The sequence below is a fragment of the Oryzias latipes genome, chromosome 5 (genome assembly GCF_053564925.1).
Source record: "Oryzias latipes strain Hd-rR chromosome 5, Olatipes_Hd-rR_3.1".
In the NCBI taxonomy this organism is placed as follows: Eukaryota; Metazoa; Chordata; class Actinopteri; order Beloniformes; family Adrianichthyidae; genus Oryzias; species Oryzias latipes.
Window position 1 is genome coordinate 17,501,627 of NC_136241.1, and position 14,459 is coordinate 17,516,085.

The 14,459-nt window shown below is 38.1% G+C and overlaps 1 protein-coding gene across 1 annotated transcript; it reads right to left on the reverse strand.

Annotated features, from left to right (window-relative positions):
* Positions 1-626: 626 nt before the first annotated feature.
* LOC101159579 (protein-arginine deiminase type-2) lies at positions 627-14,446 on the reverse strand. The gene is made up of 16 exons (XM_004068834.5): positions 14,295-14,446; positions 11,725-11,896; positions 10,781-10,850; positions 10,606-10,667; positions 9,974-10,097; positions 9,109-9,261; positions 8,776-8,957; positions 8,363-8,466; positions 7,015-7,126; positions 6,587-6,694; positions 5,129-5,280; positions 4,689-4,836; positions 2,427-2,520; positions 2,248-2,327; positions 1,458-1,592; positions 627-1,313 (listed from the first exon to the last, which is right to left on the reverse strand). The coding sequence occupies exons 1-16, from the start codon at positions 14,444-14,446 to the stop codon at positions 1,080-1,082; spliced, it is 2,082 nt and encodes a 693-aa protein (XP_004068882.1). The 3' UTR covers positions 627-1,079.
* Between the last annotated feature and the right edge of the window lie 13 nt (positions 14,447-14,459).

The window sequence follows — 14,459 nt, forward strand, 5'->3', positions numbered from 1 at the left end:
GATTTGTCTTACAATCACCTGACTAGACTTGAGGAAACAGCTATCATTAGATCCGGTTTTCTGTAATTTGATCAGTCATTTGGAAGAGTAAGTGCTTTGACACACACAGCTGTTCATGTATGTTAAATGTTTGTTGAAGGAACTCCGTTGAGCCTTAAATGAGTGCTGGATTGCTCTTAGTTTGTGCATTCGGAGCACTGATTATTGCAGGTCTGTTTGGTTCAGCTTCATACTGTATATAGTCCTTGCTATGTGTTTGGAAAACATTTACTATGAATCGCATAGTCTGTAGAAATACAGAAAAAAACAATTAAAATGTATTTTGCTTGCATTTATGCATTCTTTAGTTTTCTTCCCAGTTGCTTATACTCCAAACAAAAATGGCTAAATTGAATTTGTTCTCCCTAAGAATTTTTTCTGTGACTTTGTTTTTGGGTTTAGAAAATCACAGAAAAATGACATGCCTGGGGGGGGGGGGGGGGCGTAATTGAGTCACGCTTTTGACAGTGAAACTGTAGAACGTACAGTGAGTTATTAAAATCTCATTAGAGCATATCATCGTTTCGTTTTTGTAAAGAAAAATGCTTTTCCAGTTGTAACATCCAAAAAATTGAATGGAGAAAGTCTGCCCTCTTGTGGCTCTTTATTGTTAATGCACAATACTGTGGAACCAGTCTTTATTTTGCACTGTACAGCCAGCAACCGCATTTAACACCGAGAACAAATCTTCTTTATGCTCAATCCAAATGATTGTATTTTGCCCTTTATTTTTCAGGTGTTTTTTAATATTGTTTTTCATTTTGACTGTAAATACAGGTGATAGATATTTAATTACAAAACTTCACTGGCAGTTTATTTCTAGTTAAATTATGTTAGAAAAAGATGTTAGTTTCCTTTAACATCAGAGAGTTCTAAAAAGCTGTTACAGATCGAAACTCATTTTAAAAGAAAAAAAAATACTTTTGCATCATAACTGAAAAATCCTCAAGAATTCAAAGAAAATAAAGAGACGTGTTGGTCAGAACAAAACGGAGAACTGAGAGAGATATTTCATAAAGCCTCCATTTCATTTTCAATTTTCAAAGCTCCATATTCCACCACTTAAAATGAAAGGGTTTCCTGCGGACGTTGGAGCCACAGTGCACCTCTCCAAGGTTTTTGTGGTAAGAGTAGTAGTCGTCAATGAATGTGCAGTTGAGGCCCAGGCCCCCCATCAGGGAACACATCTCTGTCTCCAGTGCGCAGCGTCCGTTCACTTTAGGGCCAAACGGCTTGGGGATGCCCAGGTTTTTCCCCAGAACAATCATGTTGACCTGAAAAGGGATTTAACAAAACAATATGGTTTCTGTTGTTTGGTGAGCTGATGCAGAGAGTAATAACTTGTAAATTTAAAAAAAAAGAAAGAAAAAGAAACCAAACAGGACCAGTCCAAATGCAAGAAATCTTTGCAAACAAACCATGTCAGGATAAAGTGCCCCAGCTCTGAACCCTTCCTCCGCCTCCAACTTAAAGAGAATTGGCAGGTCAATGATGTCATCATCATCCAGGCCCAGTTCCTTCTTTAATACATCTCTGTTCCAGTCGATGCAGCTCTAGAAGAGAAGGTGATAAGTAAAACACTGCTCTATACGATATAGTATGCAAGCTGGTATGTTGAGGGGAACTGTAGGCAACATTTTTGATCATAATTAAAAAAATAATAAAAATAAATTGTAAAGGATTTCATTGCTGGTTGTAAATACCAAAACAGTGTTAGTCTTTGCTTTTGTTATACAAACACACTGTGCATTTGATGTGCATTCAAGATCACACTGAGCTCTTGTGTTGTGTTCACACTGCTCTGTTGCTACTTGATCCTGGCCCGTGTCATGTAATTCCCTCCAGGCACAGACCACAATTACTCATTTGTCCTCCATGATCAATTTTGAAACGGTTGGTACTTTTGTGTTTTAAGAGGAACGCTACCCATAGGTCACTACCAATTCCGAGTCCATGATTGGTCAAAGTTAAACTGGTTTAACTTTCAATGCGTCTTTTGTGCTCAGAGCCCACAAACTGACTTAAAAAATTGTGTAGCCACGTCTATACACAAGAATTTTTAATGCACAAGCCCAAAACGCACATTCCTGTGCTCACATACACAGTTTATTGGAAGCGGTTGCTTGAACATGTGTTTCCAAGCCTGGTGTGAACGTAGCATCAGTTGTAGTTTTCATTGAAGATAATGTAAACATCTCTGCTGCTTACCTGAACGTAGTTATTATGACTTTCCAAAACACGATCACCAAGGATTTCATCCACTGTTATTTGTCGTTCTTTAGGCAACCCTTTTGGAAGAGTATGTTTAAGTGTCTGATAAATTTAATCTTTGCTGGGATTCATATATTTTCCAACTCATAAAAATGCTATGAAAGTGAGGACTGTACCATCAAACATCCTGGCTTGTCCGTGTCCATTGTTCTTTAAGTCTTTGAATAATTTGTAGGCTGCATCTGGGCTCGCCAGTAGCAGCCGGAAGCCCTATGACCCAAAAAAACAAAGAAAACATTTCTGCTGTAAAATCCACAGAGATCATACAAGCTCCCAATGAACATAACAATGGATCAAATTTGTTCACTGGCAGGTGGGAAAGAGGGGAACCCATGACCCTTTTAGTGACTGGGTCCTTCACCTTTAGGTTGGCATGAAGGGCTCATTTGTTTAATATACTGTAAATTCCGGACTATTAAGCACACCCGATCACAAGCCGCACCCACCCATTTTCACGTGTTTAACTACTTTTATACATTCACAAGCCGCGTGAGAGTATAAGCCGCATGTATTAGGCAATATTGTCATCCTGACAAATCACATCCTGACTCCCAGAGTAAGTGTGATTCATTAGCACACTGTGGGTGGAGTCATCTTTGCGTCAGGCTCATGCATCTGAGCATATCTACATCTGCCAAACAGCATGGAGCTCTATTCTGTTCACAAGTTACTCAGTTTTGTTTTTTTTATTTTATTTTTTTACTTATTGACAATCTAGGTGTCATACATAAAATTACAAACAGTAACCATATAATCAACATTACATCCCTCAGTTATGATGAGGAAATTTACATCCGTGATTCCCCATTTCCCATGAGTCTTAGGGGCTAAAGGCGGGGCCAATGCCCGGCTCGCCACACTGTTGTGTGTGTTTAAGAATGAGCAAATATCAGCAGTGCATGGAGGGGTGAAGGGGTAAAGCTCTCCTTCCGTTTGTGTCGCGGCAGCGTTATGGGAGTAACAGGGCTGGTTAAAAAAACACACCGGTAAAATAAAGCAGCGGCGACTGAAAAGCGCGCGCCTCAGCGCGATACGCGCGCCTCCGTGCGGCGCGTGCGTCAGAAGTTTCCTTCCACAACAAACACTGTTGCTCCGCGGACGCCTCTGCGCTCCCGCGCGCTCCTCGTCTCCCCTTCCTATCTACTCGGACACCTCTGGCCAGGGCGGCTTCAAGGAGGAGCACTTCGTCCCCATTGCGCCGGTGGACAGAGCAAATCGTGTCTGTGCAGAGCAATCGGACTTAATACTGAACGTTTTGTGTTTGAGGGGCGGATGCGTTGTTACGTGTGGGAGCCATCAGACTGCCATCGGCCCCGCAGCTCACACGACACGCAGTCTCCAGCACACACGGAGGCTGTGAGCGTTTCAATGCAAAACTCCGCTCAGTCCTTAGACACCGTTAAAACGACCACGTCAATTTGTGTTTCCAGTCGTGTCCCGACAAAATAAAGGCTGATGTTATTCCCACATATTTACGTGCAGCCCAGCGGCAGATTGCAGCTTTTCCGTCAGCAGCTGACCGGCTTTTTCCAAACCCGTTGGTGATGGTGGATTTTTTTACGCTGCTTTTAACGATTGCTTTTAACTTGAAAGCTTCATCATATTGTAGCGGCGATCACGTGCACGTTGGGTCTAATGGCCCCAAAGGATTCTGGGATGCGGCCGGGCATGCTGTGTTTCTTTTTGTTGAACCATGACTGAAGTGTCTAAGACCTGAAGTCAAGTCCATGCTGTTTGGCTGCTGAAAGGTGTGGAAAAACAAATGACTTGTGTTTGGTGTTAGATAGAGAATTCAAACCATACACTGAGTCCCAAAGTACGTGCATGGCGGCCGCCAAAATTAGCCGCATCACTGAATAAGCCGCAGGGCTGTAAGCGCAGGAAAAAAGTAGCGGCTTATAGTCCGGAAATTACGGTACAACTTTATGTTAGACCAAAGCAATCAATACAAAAAAACTGTAAATGCATTCATTAAAGCATCAACACACATCTCTTAATGCCTTAACATAGGGAACTATGGATAGCTGTGTATGGAATGGGGGATGGGGGATGTGTGTGGATGTCACTGTAAGAGTTCCTGCAAAACATCCATCCATCCATTCAATGAAAAACATTAAAATATTAGCATAATTGTTGCATCTTTTGATGATTTTTGAAATAGAACAGAGAAGTTGTCACCCTTGATTTATTTAAAAAAAAAAAAGTTTACACTAGTTTATAGCAGCACTTCACAGGATTGTGGAGTCAGTGTTAAGATGTCTTACAGCTTTTCTGTCAGAGCACAAAGATCTAACCAGCTGCAAATTCTTTTCATTTTTTGCATTCATTCTTTGCTCAGTCACTGTTTGAGCTATTCTGTCTTCAACCAGAGTACTTACCTTTCTGTCAGGTGCAGGTACAAAAGTCATGAACTCGTCTACATGCCCAACAACAAGCCAGTCAGAAAACAAGGCGATGGGCTTTTGGACCCTCTGAGCCCACAGGAAGTCCTGAACCACTTTGGTCATGTTTCGTCCATTTTTTGCCCTAACAGGAAAGAAACATGTTTGAGTATGTATGAATGCACTTAACCCTTGTGCTATCCTAGGCACTTTAACATTGGGAGTTGGGTCATCTAGACCCACTAGACAGTGCTCTGAACCTTTTTTCTTCAATGATTTGTGATCTTCACTGGTGTCCATGGATTACATGAAATCTTTCCACCTTTATCCACCTTTGTCATGGTAGGGAGAACACGTCAAAGTAAGGGTGGGGTCATCTAAGATAGCACAAGGGTTATATGAAAAATCTTCCTGACATTTAGGGGTGTGTTACTCACGTTGGGAAAGCAACCCCGATGATGATTCTGCCCAGAGGGTATTTTTTTCCGTTCACAGTGACAGGGGGGCTCACCTCCAGATTTCCAAACGAGTCCATAGTGCTAACTTCATCACTTTGAGGTTCACGTGTCACGTAGCCAAAGTCAGGCCCCTGGGGAAGGTATTAACATTTTCTTAAAACAATCTGCACCTGTGAATACTTGCTGCAAAAATATTTATTTTGTAAAATAAATGTAGTTGTAGAAATGTATGTATTAGACTTTTCTATGAAGAAACTATACATTGGGTAATTATTAGAAATAACCAGATGACCACAAAAAATTGAAAGATCCTTCACAAAGTATTTTTGATGAACTGTAGAAAGAGTTGTGCCTAAAGCATGACTTTAATTCATTTTAAACTGTTTGTTGTCTCCAAAGGTTAATAATAAATTAGAGAAGCTCTAGGTTTTACATGTTGCTTTGAGATAGAATATGGCCTCTGATCTTGTCTATTTTTTTTTTTTTTCTGAAGAGTTAGATGCCATTGGAGCCCTTAACAAGTGTAGTGTATTCCAAAAAATGGCACCTTCTGGGTGAATATCAGGTTGGAATTGGAACCTTTTTCTCCTTTGTTATTAAAGGATTTTCATTGATCATTTTTACTGGGTTTATAACCACCACTCCCCGCTCATTGGACCAAAGGGGTCATGTGCCATATTTACTTAGAAAAGACAAGGTATGGTTTCAGGAGTATTACTCAAAAGTTCTATAGAATTCGGAAACCTTATCCTTATTGTTAACCATGTTTTTTATAGTGGTAGGGACATTAATGTTTAACCTACTGTAATACTCTATTTTGTCACATTTGGCTCCATCTCTGAATTGGGTAATGTGGAATAGAGTAGGTGAGAAAAAAAAAATCAACTTATGTGTGTAAACATGTTAATCTCTTGCTTTTTTCCAAAATCAGCAAGTTTGTTAAAAAAAAAAAAAGATTTGTAAGGTGTCAGGAATGAATACAATGATTGAACTACCATAAAAAGACACGGTAGTCTGTTTTTTTCATGTTAAATCACCAAAGGAGAAGCCCTGTCCCTGTCTGCCAATATCCAGTATAAAGGACCATAACAGAGTGGGGCATAAAACGCACACCTTAAACTATAAGTTAGAGAACTACATATAAATGATCAAATAAACGGAGTCAAATATTTGACTTAAGGAGAGAATTTTCCTCTGCCGTTTTCTTCTTTTTTCTTCATCTTCTGTGGTTTAAAAATAAATCTGCTCCATTCCCACCGTCTACCATTAAGAAAACTAAAACCAAAAATTTTAACACAATACATTTCAAAAATTTACAATTATTGGAGAGTTTAATATCAAATACTGAACCAGTTCTCTAAAAATTCATTTGTACTCATGTAAAGAAAGTCATTTTGTTTCCATTAGCATCAATAAAAGTCTTAATTGATTTCTTACCAGTAGTACTTTACATGGAAAGTTTTTGAGTTCCCTGTCTCTTGGGGAGTCCAGAACAACAGGAAACCGATGATGAGGTGAATCAACAAATCCAAACTCTAACTCATCCTAAAAAAAAAAAATAACAATAATTAGTTAGTGTTTTTCTCATCCTTTTCCAAAATTCTTAGTGGAGGGCACATTTTCACTTTGTTACATACTATTATTAACAAGGTATTCATTTGCATCATGTTTGATCCAGTGAGTTTCTGATTCTGTCACTGCTTGGCTTCAAGATATAAAACTAATGGCCCTGTTACTGTAGGTTCAGTTTCAGTAAAGTCATCATGGCCCAATTTACCAAAGAAAATGGTTGAAACAAACACTTTTTAATGTGTCAACATTTCACCGCAGTTAGCTGTAAGACAAAGTCTACAAAATGTTCTTACTTGGATCCAGCGGTCTCCTCTGTTCATGACAGGTTCACAAATATTCAGCTTGTAGCCGATCTTTGAAGTGAGGGCTTTTATCTCTTTCAGGAACTGTTGGTTATCAAATGTGCTAACAAAAAAGTCAGACATGCAGTTTTTACTAAAACAATTACTTTTTTTTCTTCATACAAAATTTGATTAAAATGAATTATGGTGACACCTTTTACATGAAAATCTGGGTTGTAGCACACATAAAAACACAGACTTGGTGATGGCAGTTACTAAATTCTCTGATGACACAGCACTTCTGACCCTACTCCTAGAACCAGAGCTGGACCATGGCAGTGCCATGTCAGATTTTCTGAACTAGTCTGATGATGAACCTTTTAGAGTTTAATGTGGAGCAAATGAAAGACCTCATAATTGTCTTTAGAAAAACCAAAGTGAACCCTGAGATGAGCTCCTTTCACAGGAAGGAGATTGAAATTGTTAAAGGCTATGAGTACTTAGGCACCGTGTTTGACTCCACTCTCAAATTTGACACAAACACACACCTGCTAAGACGGCTGGCGCCTTATAAAGTTTGTAATAAAGTCTTATGTATGTTTTAAGAGCTTTCTATCAAGAGTCTTTTAATGTTTTCCTTGGTTTGATGGGTTAGTGACATTGGCTCATCCAGCAGAAGAATGTCAACTTCTTGAGGGAGAAGCAGGTGGTTCAGAAAACAAAACAAACCTAATTTTAAACACACGTCCTGTCCTCCAAAGTTTTAATATTCTCTTTAAGCCGTTGTTTTATTGTCCCAGCAAGGAACGTGTTTTACAACATCTTTTATTCCAAATGCCCTAAATCTTTGAATTGAGAGGGGATATACTTTGAAGAAGCACCTGCATTTGTAAGAAATGCAGTTTGTGGAGCATAAAAAAAGAACCAGCACTGAAAATTTAAAGGAGCTGCTGTGCTGCATTCAGGCGTTTCTGGGAATTCAACAGGGAGCAGAAACAAGTTGTGTCATGCGGTTCTTTAAAATTAGTGGCATCACATAACTCTCCGTTTTAAATTCTGCTCTTGGCTTCTCTAATTTTGGGCTTAAGCACCCATACCCTCCACAGCACATAAATGGACAGGCAGATACCTGTCCAGTGGGAAGGGAAGTTTCAGGTTTGTGCGTTGACAAAACCACATCTAAAGTAAGTATAACGTTTTTTTTTGTTTTTTTTTTGCAACTCAAAGAAAACCAATTGCTATTCATGTCTTAAAAGCTCATAATCCTTACTAAAGTTTTTAGTTATCCAATAACCTGTCAACATCTAAAAAGCTTCTCTAGCATCACATTTACATGAATTATTTACAAGTCTGCTCTTACCGGCAGACAAACACCTCCTCGGGCTGGAGGGTGTTGGGTGTCATGATCCATGGGGCCACTCTGAACATCACTTTGTCTGTGAAAATGGGAGTCTCAGGAACCGCCTGTTAAAACACAAGAGTAAAAAATGAATCCATCCCATTTTCTGTGCGGTAACATGGCTAACCTAAAAGCATAAATAATAGGACTTTCCTGTGCGTAATTGAATTCAATTCAAACAAGAATAATTACGAGGAAGACTTCAACATGATCAATGATGATATTCCATGAAAAGCACAAAAAAATGAGTTCTGACTTAAACCATCTCACCAAGCATATTTCTGTTATGTTCTAGGAAAAATAGCATGGATGTCAAAAACCTGTTCTTAAAAAAAAACCTTAAGAGGTGAGATCAAATACCGATGTGATCTTACATCACTAATTGGCTTTAGCAGACTGAGATTAATGGTGACGAGCCCATCAAAGTCTTTGTCAGGAAAATCGAGACCTTCCACATGGAAGTCCATCTCTGCATTGCCTCCAGGGTAAGGCACCTCCTGAGAAAGGACCTCAGGGCCCAGAACTACTGGATAGTCTTTCACAGAACTGCTGTTCTCTGAAAAACACAGAGCATAATAACTCTAAACTACCAAAACTGTGGGAAGGACAAGAATACACTTGTGTTGCAGCTTTTTCAATTACACAAAAATGCTGCAAGTTTTTTTCCAGTTCCCACTAACTGAAAGCGTAGATACACTCCAGCTCACCTGCATTGTTAACCTGTTTATTGCCAGATTTGGATCCAAAGACACGGATTTTCTCTGAATCTCCTAAACAGATGTGCATCATCAGTTTGTAGCCCTTGGGGAGACGAGAAGGACCTCTAGTTCGCAGTTTCATGGGTGACATGTCCTTAAGATCTGAATGAAAAGCAAGTTTCTTATATGAAATATAACCACAGTCACAGAGCACGCTCGAGAAAAGCAGATGAAACAAGAATGTTTTAGTGAGTCAAACGTTTTTTTTGTTTTTCTTGTGTCCTAGATTTACAGCTAAATTTACTGAATACTAAAGTTCCTCAGGAAGCATAACCAGTCTTTCTAAAAAAACTTTCATTGGAAAATACAAATTGTTCCACAAAATAAAACACACATTAGAGCATAATAAAGCAAAAAATAATGTAAAAGCACATTGTCATTTTTTTAAATGAAAGAAGAAAACAATACATTAATCTGTTTTTCCCTGATTCGCACCTTTTCAAAATAAAAAACTTTTTAGACAGATCGTCTCAAATGTGTATGTGGGCAACTGGTTAATATGAACTAATTCCCTAAACAGTCATGTATGCTACTATGAGCTACAGAAATGAGTTTTGGGGATGTGCATCAAGTCCCGTAAAAACTTTAGCAAACCACTCTTAAAATATTCTATAAAAAAAAAAGGCAAAAAATGACAAATAAAAACGAAAACACTTTGATACAGCTTTTGTATTGGCCGGCAAAGTGTTATTTATTTAAAAAAAAAGCTAATAAGCATGTATCACATCTGTGTTAAACACTCAGGAAAATGTTGGGGTGTAAAATGCTGGTTCTACTGGGGGAATTTACAGTATAAGATATGCTGATAGTTTACCTGAAAGATTGAAGATGAACTCCTGCTTGGAGTTGTAGTCCTCATTTTTGCAGAACTTTGATTCTGAGTCACAGTTGACCAAAAGGATGGCTCCATACCCACTAGGACCCCACTTCCATGATCCCTGACAGATTTAAATGAACCATACATTGAAAATAGGTTTTATAAATTATATCTCATTAAGCTAGAAGAGAGAACGTGCATTGAAGGAAAATCAGTCAAGTATGTTTTTCAGCTTTTTTAGAAAAATAGATATTTACCGGTAATAGTTTTCTAAAATAAAGTTCTCTCTTGTGGATAGATTATAAAATTGTTTTCATGGCTCACAGATTCCCGAAAAACAATTTAATCAATCTCTATCAAAAAAACAAACAATAAATAATTAAATTTTGAAATTAGTTATTTTGTGAAGTTTAACAGAAAAACCAAAAGTGGAACTCTTTTCAATGCAAAAGGTGTTAACAAAAGCTGAAAATATTCCTGCTCCAGCTTGTTTGGACCTGTACAAAAGTGCTGCTTTGTAAATCCTTAGGAGACATGCTGTGTTTTTTTTTTTCACTCTAAACTGCAAAAGCAGAAAAGGTGTTTTTGTCTTGCTAAAGCACTTTCAAGATTTTGGTACAACTACAGACCTTATTGGGGTTGTTTTCCTCCACAATGCCATCCCTGTCAGCATCCACATCCAGAGAAATCTCTGTATGACACATACATTTTCATAATCACACAATGCTTCTGAATTACCTCACATTTAAAGTATGGCTCTTTTTAACACATGACACATTTTCATATTTCCAATATCAAACTTACCAACAGCTGTTAAATGCAGAACTGCTAGTCCAACAGCATATCTGTCCTCGTTGTAATAGCGCACTGACAGCTTTCAAGAAAAAAGCAGATTGCTTTTATGTACAACACAGACGGTAGCCATTTTTTTTCTTTTAGAAACCCAACCTGAAAGCCTTTTTAGACATGCTTGAATATTTCAAATACTTTTTTTCTGGTTTTGCATAAAATAAACATACCTGATAAGGATAATTTAACCAATACCACCAAGCTGTCTATTTTATCTGCCATTGCTGGTGTAGTTTAGTAAACCTGCATTGTTGTGGCCCTGCAACAGACTGGTGACCTGTTCGGGGTGTACCTTCACACAACAGTTGCCGGGTTATGTCCTGCTGCCCTGTGAGCCAGAAAAGTGTTTGGCAGGCTCTGAAGATGAGTGGGTGGATGGATGGATGGATGGATGGATGGATGGATGCATGGATGGTTTAAAGTTTTACAAGTGAAGAAAATGGTTTGATTTAAGAAAACCGTTCAACATCTTAGTAAAATGATTGTTTTTCCATTTGTTATTAGTATTTAATCCATTAAACCATGTTAGGGGGCTGCAGTTTGAAAAACATCTAATCCAGGTTGTTATCCAACAATCACCTTGCTACAGTTTTACTAACCCTATGATGATATTCAAAAGATTTATTGCATGACACTACCTGAGAATGAAACAAAGGGAAATTATTCTTGGAAAAAGCCCACACCTACTTACTGGTTCATTCCAATACTTTTTTAATTAGATTACCGGTAGTTTATCTTCTGTTCAGATTTGTGCAATCTGCTGGTTGTAACATCAGTTTCCTTAATTAAAAAAAAAACTTTAGCACAAATATATCTTTGTTTAGTAGAACTAGTGGCAGTTTTAAAAATTCGTAACCTTCAAAGCTTCATACTTTCATTGTCACTTCTATCAAACTCACCTTGGATTCATTTTCAAATTCACTAGCACGGTCCATGCTGATGAGAAGACTGGTATTACGGTTAAGAGGAATTTGAGACTGATGGGAGGTTTCTGGAGTTGGTGGGCTGATGCTGTATTTAACCTGGGGAGTGCATTTTACAGAAAAAGACTTGGAGCTGGGAGGGGCACTCCTGTCAATAAGAAGAAAATGATTATTGCATTAATTTGCAGATTATGATAAATGATTTGTTAATTTTTGGTTGAAGCAGTGTGAATGTCACAGACGACCAGTGTCTTGCTTTACTGAGATGACTGAGGCTTTTGTTTGTTCAGAGAATACATGTTTACACTTTTCAGGTTACCATTTCTTCAGACAATCATACAATTCATGCAATTGCAAAACACACAAAAAAAACATGTTTATTCAAAATGTGGTCTTTAATTTTTTTAACATGATATAAAAGTTAATATTAACACCATATCATTTTCTTTATAAATAAAGGATGTACAGTAGTGTGCCACTTTAATAAGTACGTGCTAATCATATTTTATTTGAAGTTTAGCGACTGTTTTCCTTAAAGTGCCTTCCTGTTTTAAACTACAACGTCTTTGAGGTCTGAGACAGATCACTGTTTACACAAATGTTGGGCAACACAGCAGACACATCATGACACATGTAACCAAATGTGTTTTGAAATTGTCAATGAGGAACTTACATTTAATCTGTAAATTGAGTTTTTATTCTTTTAAAAGACATAAATAATTTGGAGTTAGGAAATTATAAAAGGGGGCTATTTTTGTTATGAAGGCCTCCATTGTAGACAAAGGAAACCACATGAATTACAAAATGCACAAAATAGAGTACAGGAGGACTATAACATTTCATTGTTGAAATGTTTCTCTGTATTTCTGTCCACAAGTAAGTGTGAAAAGGAGGTAGGTGTGTAACCCTTGTGCTATCTTAGATGACCACACCCTTACATTGACGTGTTCTCCCTACCATGACAAAGGTGGAAAGATTTTATGTAATCATGGACACCAGTGAAGATCACAAATCATTGAAGAAAACAGGTTTAGCGCACTGTCTAGTGGGTCTAGATGACCCAACTCCCAATGTTAAAGTGCCTAAGATAGCACAAGGGTTAATGTAATACAATACCTGATAAATTGGTCAAACAGGCTGGTTGAGTTAACTATAAGTGAGCTTCATCGTAATAAAAATTATTATTGCTTTAAACTCAACTTACTTTTTAGGAACAACAAGTTTAAACTTCACAAAACGAGTGATCACTTTGATCTGCAAGAGGTCTTGAGAGCTGAAATGATACTACTATGAAACTTTCTAAAAAGACTTAGTGATTTATGTAGCATGAACTGCAATTTCATGAAAGGCTTGAGACAAAATAATGGCCAAATTTAAGTGTAAGTGTGGTCCAAGTCCAGTTCTCTGGTTTATAACCACACAGGTTCAACAACTCTTTGAGCCACTGGCCAGAACTCAGTCAGTTATCAAGTCTCTTTTTCTGTAGGTTGGCCTTTGGCATTGTACAGACCAGTTTTTTCCCTTTCTTTCCTTTTTTTTTGTTGAATAAACAAAGTTACTGTTGTTGACATACAATGACCAATTGTTTATTCACCCACTGTACAACATAGAACAGAACAAGTTCACCCACCACTGTGCACAATTACAGATTGTGTTCATTGAGAGCAGGATTTTTATTTAATACAAAAAACTATTCAGCTTTATGTAAATTATTTGAACTTTGTGCAATTATTACTGTCATAACCTTTACAATTCTATTAAATATCTGATTATGGCACATTCCTCCTAAATTAAGAGCAAGTTTACCTGTTTAGGCTACTCTAAGGCAGGCAAGAACACATAAACAACCCTTAGAGTCCAGCTGGGAGTCCTGACTGCAGTTTGGGGTGTCATATCTGCCCTAAAATGCTTAAAAAACCATCCTAACATCATATCAGTTCTTCTATTCATATATCTACATTCTTCTTTGATCTATTTGATGACGTTTAAGTTTTTAATTAAATGCAAGCCCCTGCATTTACCGGGTTTGGGACCAGCTCAAGCAGGACTCTGATTTGTGCCAATTTCAGTCTGCATTTGTGACATTATGGTTTCCCATTTCATTTATAGTTTTATGTGTATTTGTTCTTCTGTCCATCCTGAATTATGTTGTATTTATTTTGTTTACTTCGTTTGTTTTTATTATTTAAATTTCTTTAACTTCGGATTTTTGCAGGCTATGACAATTGTTTTTTGGGAGGGGGGCATTTTAAATAGGGATTGCCCCCCTTACTCATGCCTATATCCGGCCTTGACGGTCATACCTCTTGCTCTTCGCTCTGATTCACAGTCAAGTGGTTAGTTATCACGTGACTATCTATTTACCATCTGTCGGTGTGACTTGCGAAGCGGATGCCTTGACATACAAAAAAAAATCACATAAAATAATAATAATGTATAAGTTTAAAGTTCAAGGAATGGAAACACCTGAAGCTGTAATTTATTAGCCTGTCATCCACCTCCACCCATATCAAGCCGTCATCCAGCAGCTGATCGTGTTTCCTTACCTGTAGATGCTCACATCCAAAGAAGTGCCAACAACATACAGGACATGCTGCGGCTTGTTGATATCCAGACGACATGTCCGATGATGTTCTGTCCCTGCTGGACTATCTTTGACTGAGGGAGCGGGTGGTGCGGCTTCAACCTGTTCGAACATGGTGCAGTTCTCG

Excerpts from the sequence above, each read along its gene's own strand:
- LOC101159579 (XM_004068834.5), bottom strand. The coding sequence starts at position 14,446 with ATGTTCGAACAGGTTGAAGCCGCACCACCCGCTCCCTCAGTCAAAGAT. Across the intron at positions 5,281-6,586 it reads TTCCATGTAAAGTACTACTG|GGGCCTGACTTTGGCTACGT; the intron begins GTAAGAAATCAA and ends TACCTTCCCCAG. Across the intron at positions 2,328-2,426 it reads ACAAGCCAGGATGTTTGATG|GGTTGCCTAAAGAACGACAA; the intron begins GTACAGTCCTCA and ends CTCTTCCAAAAG.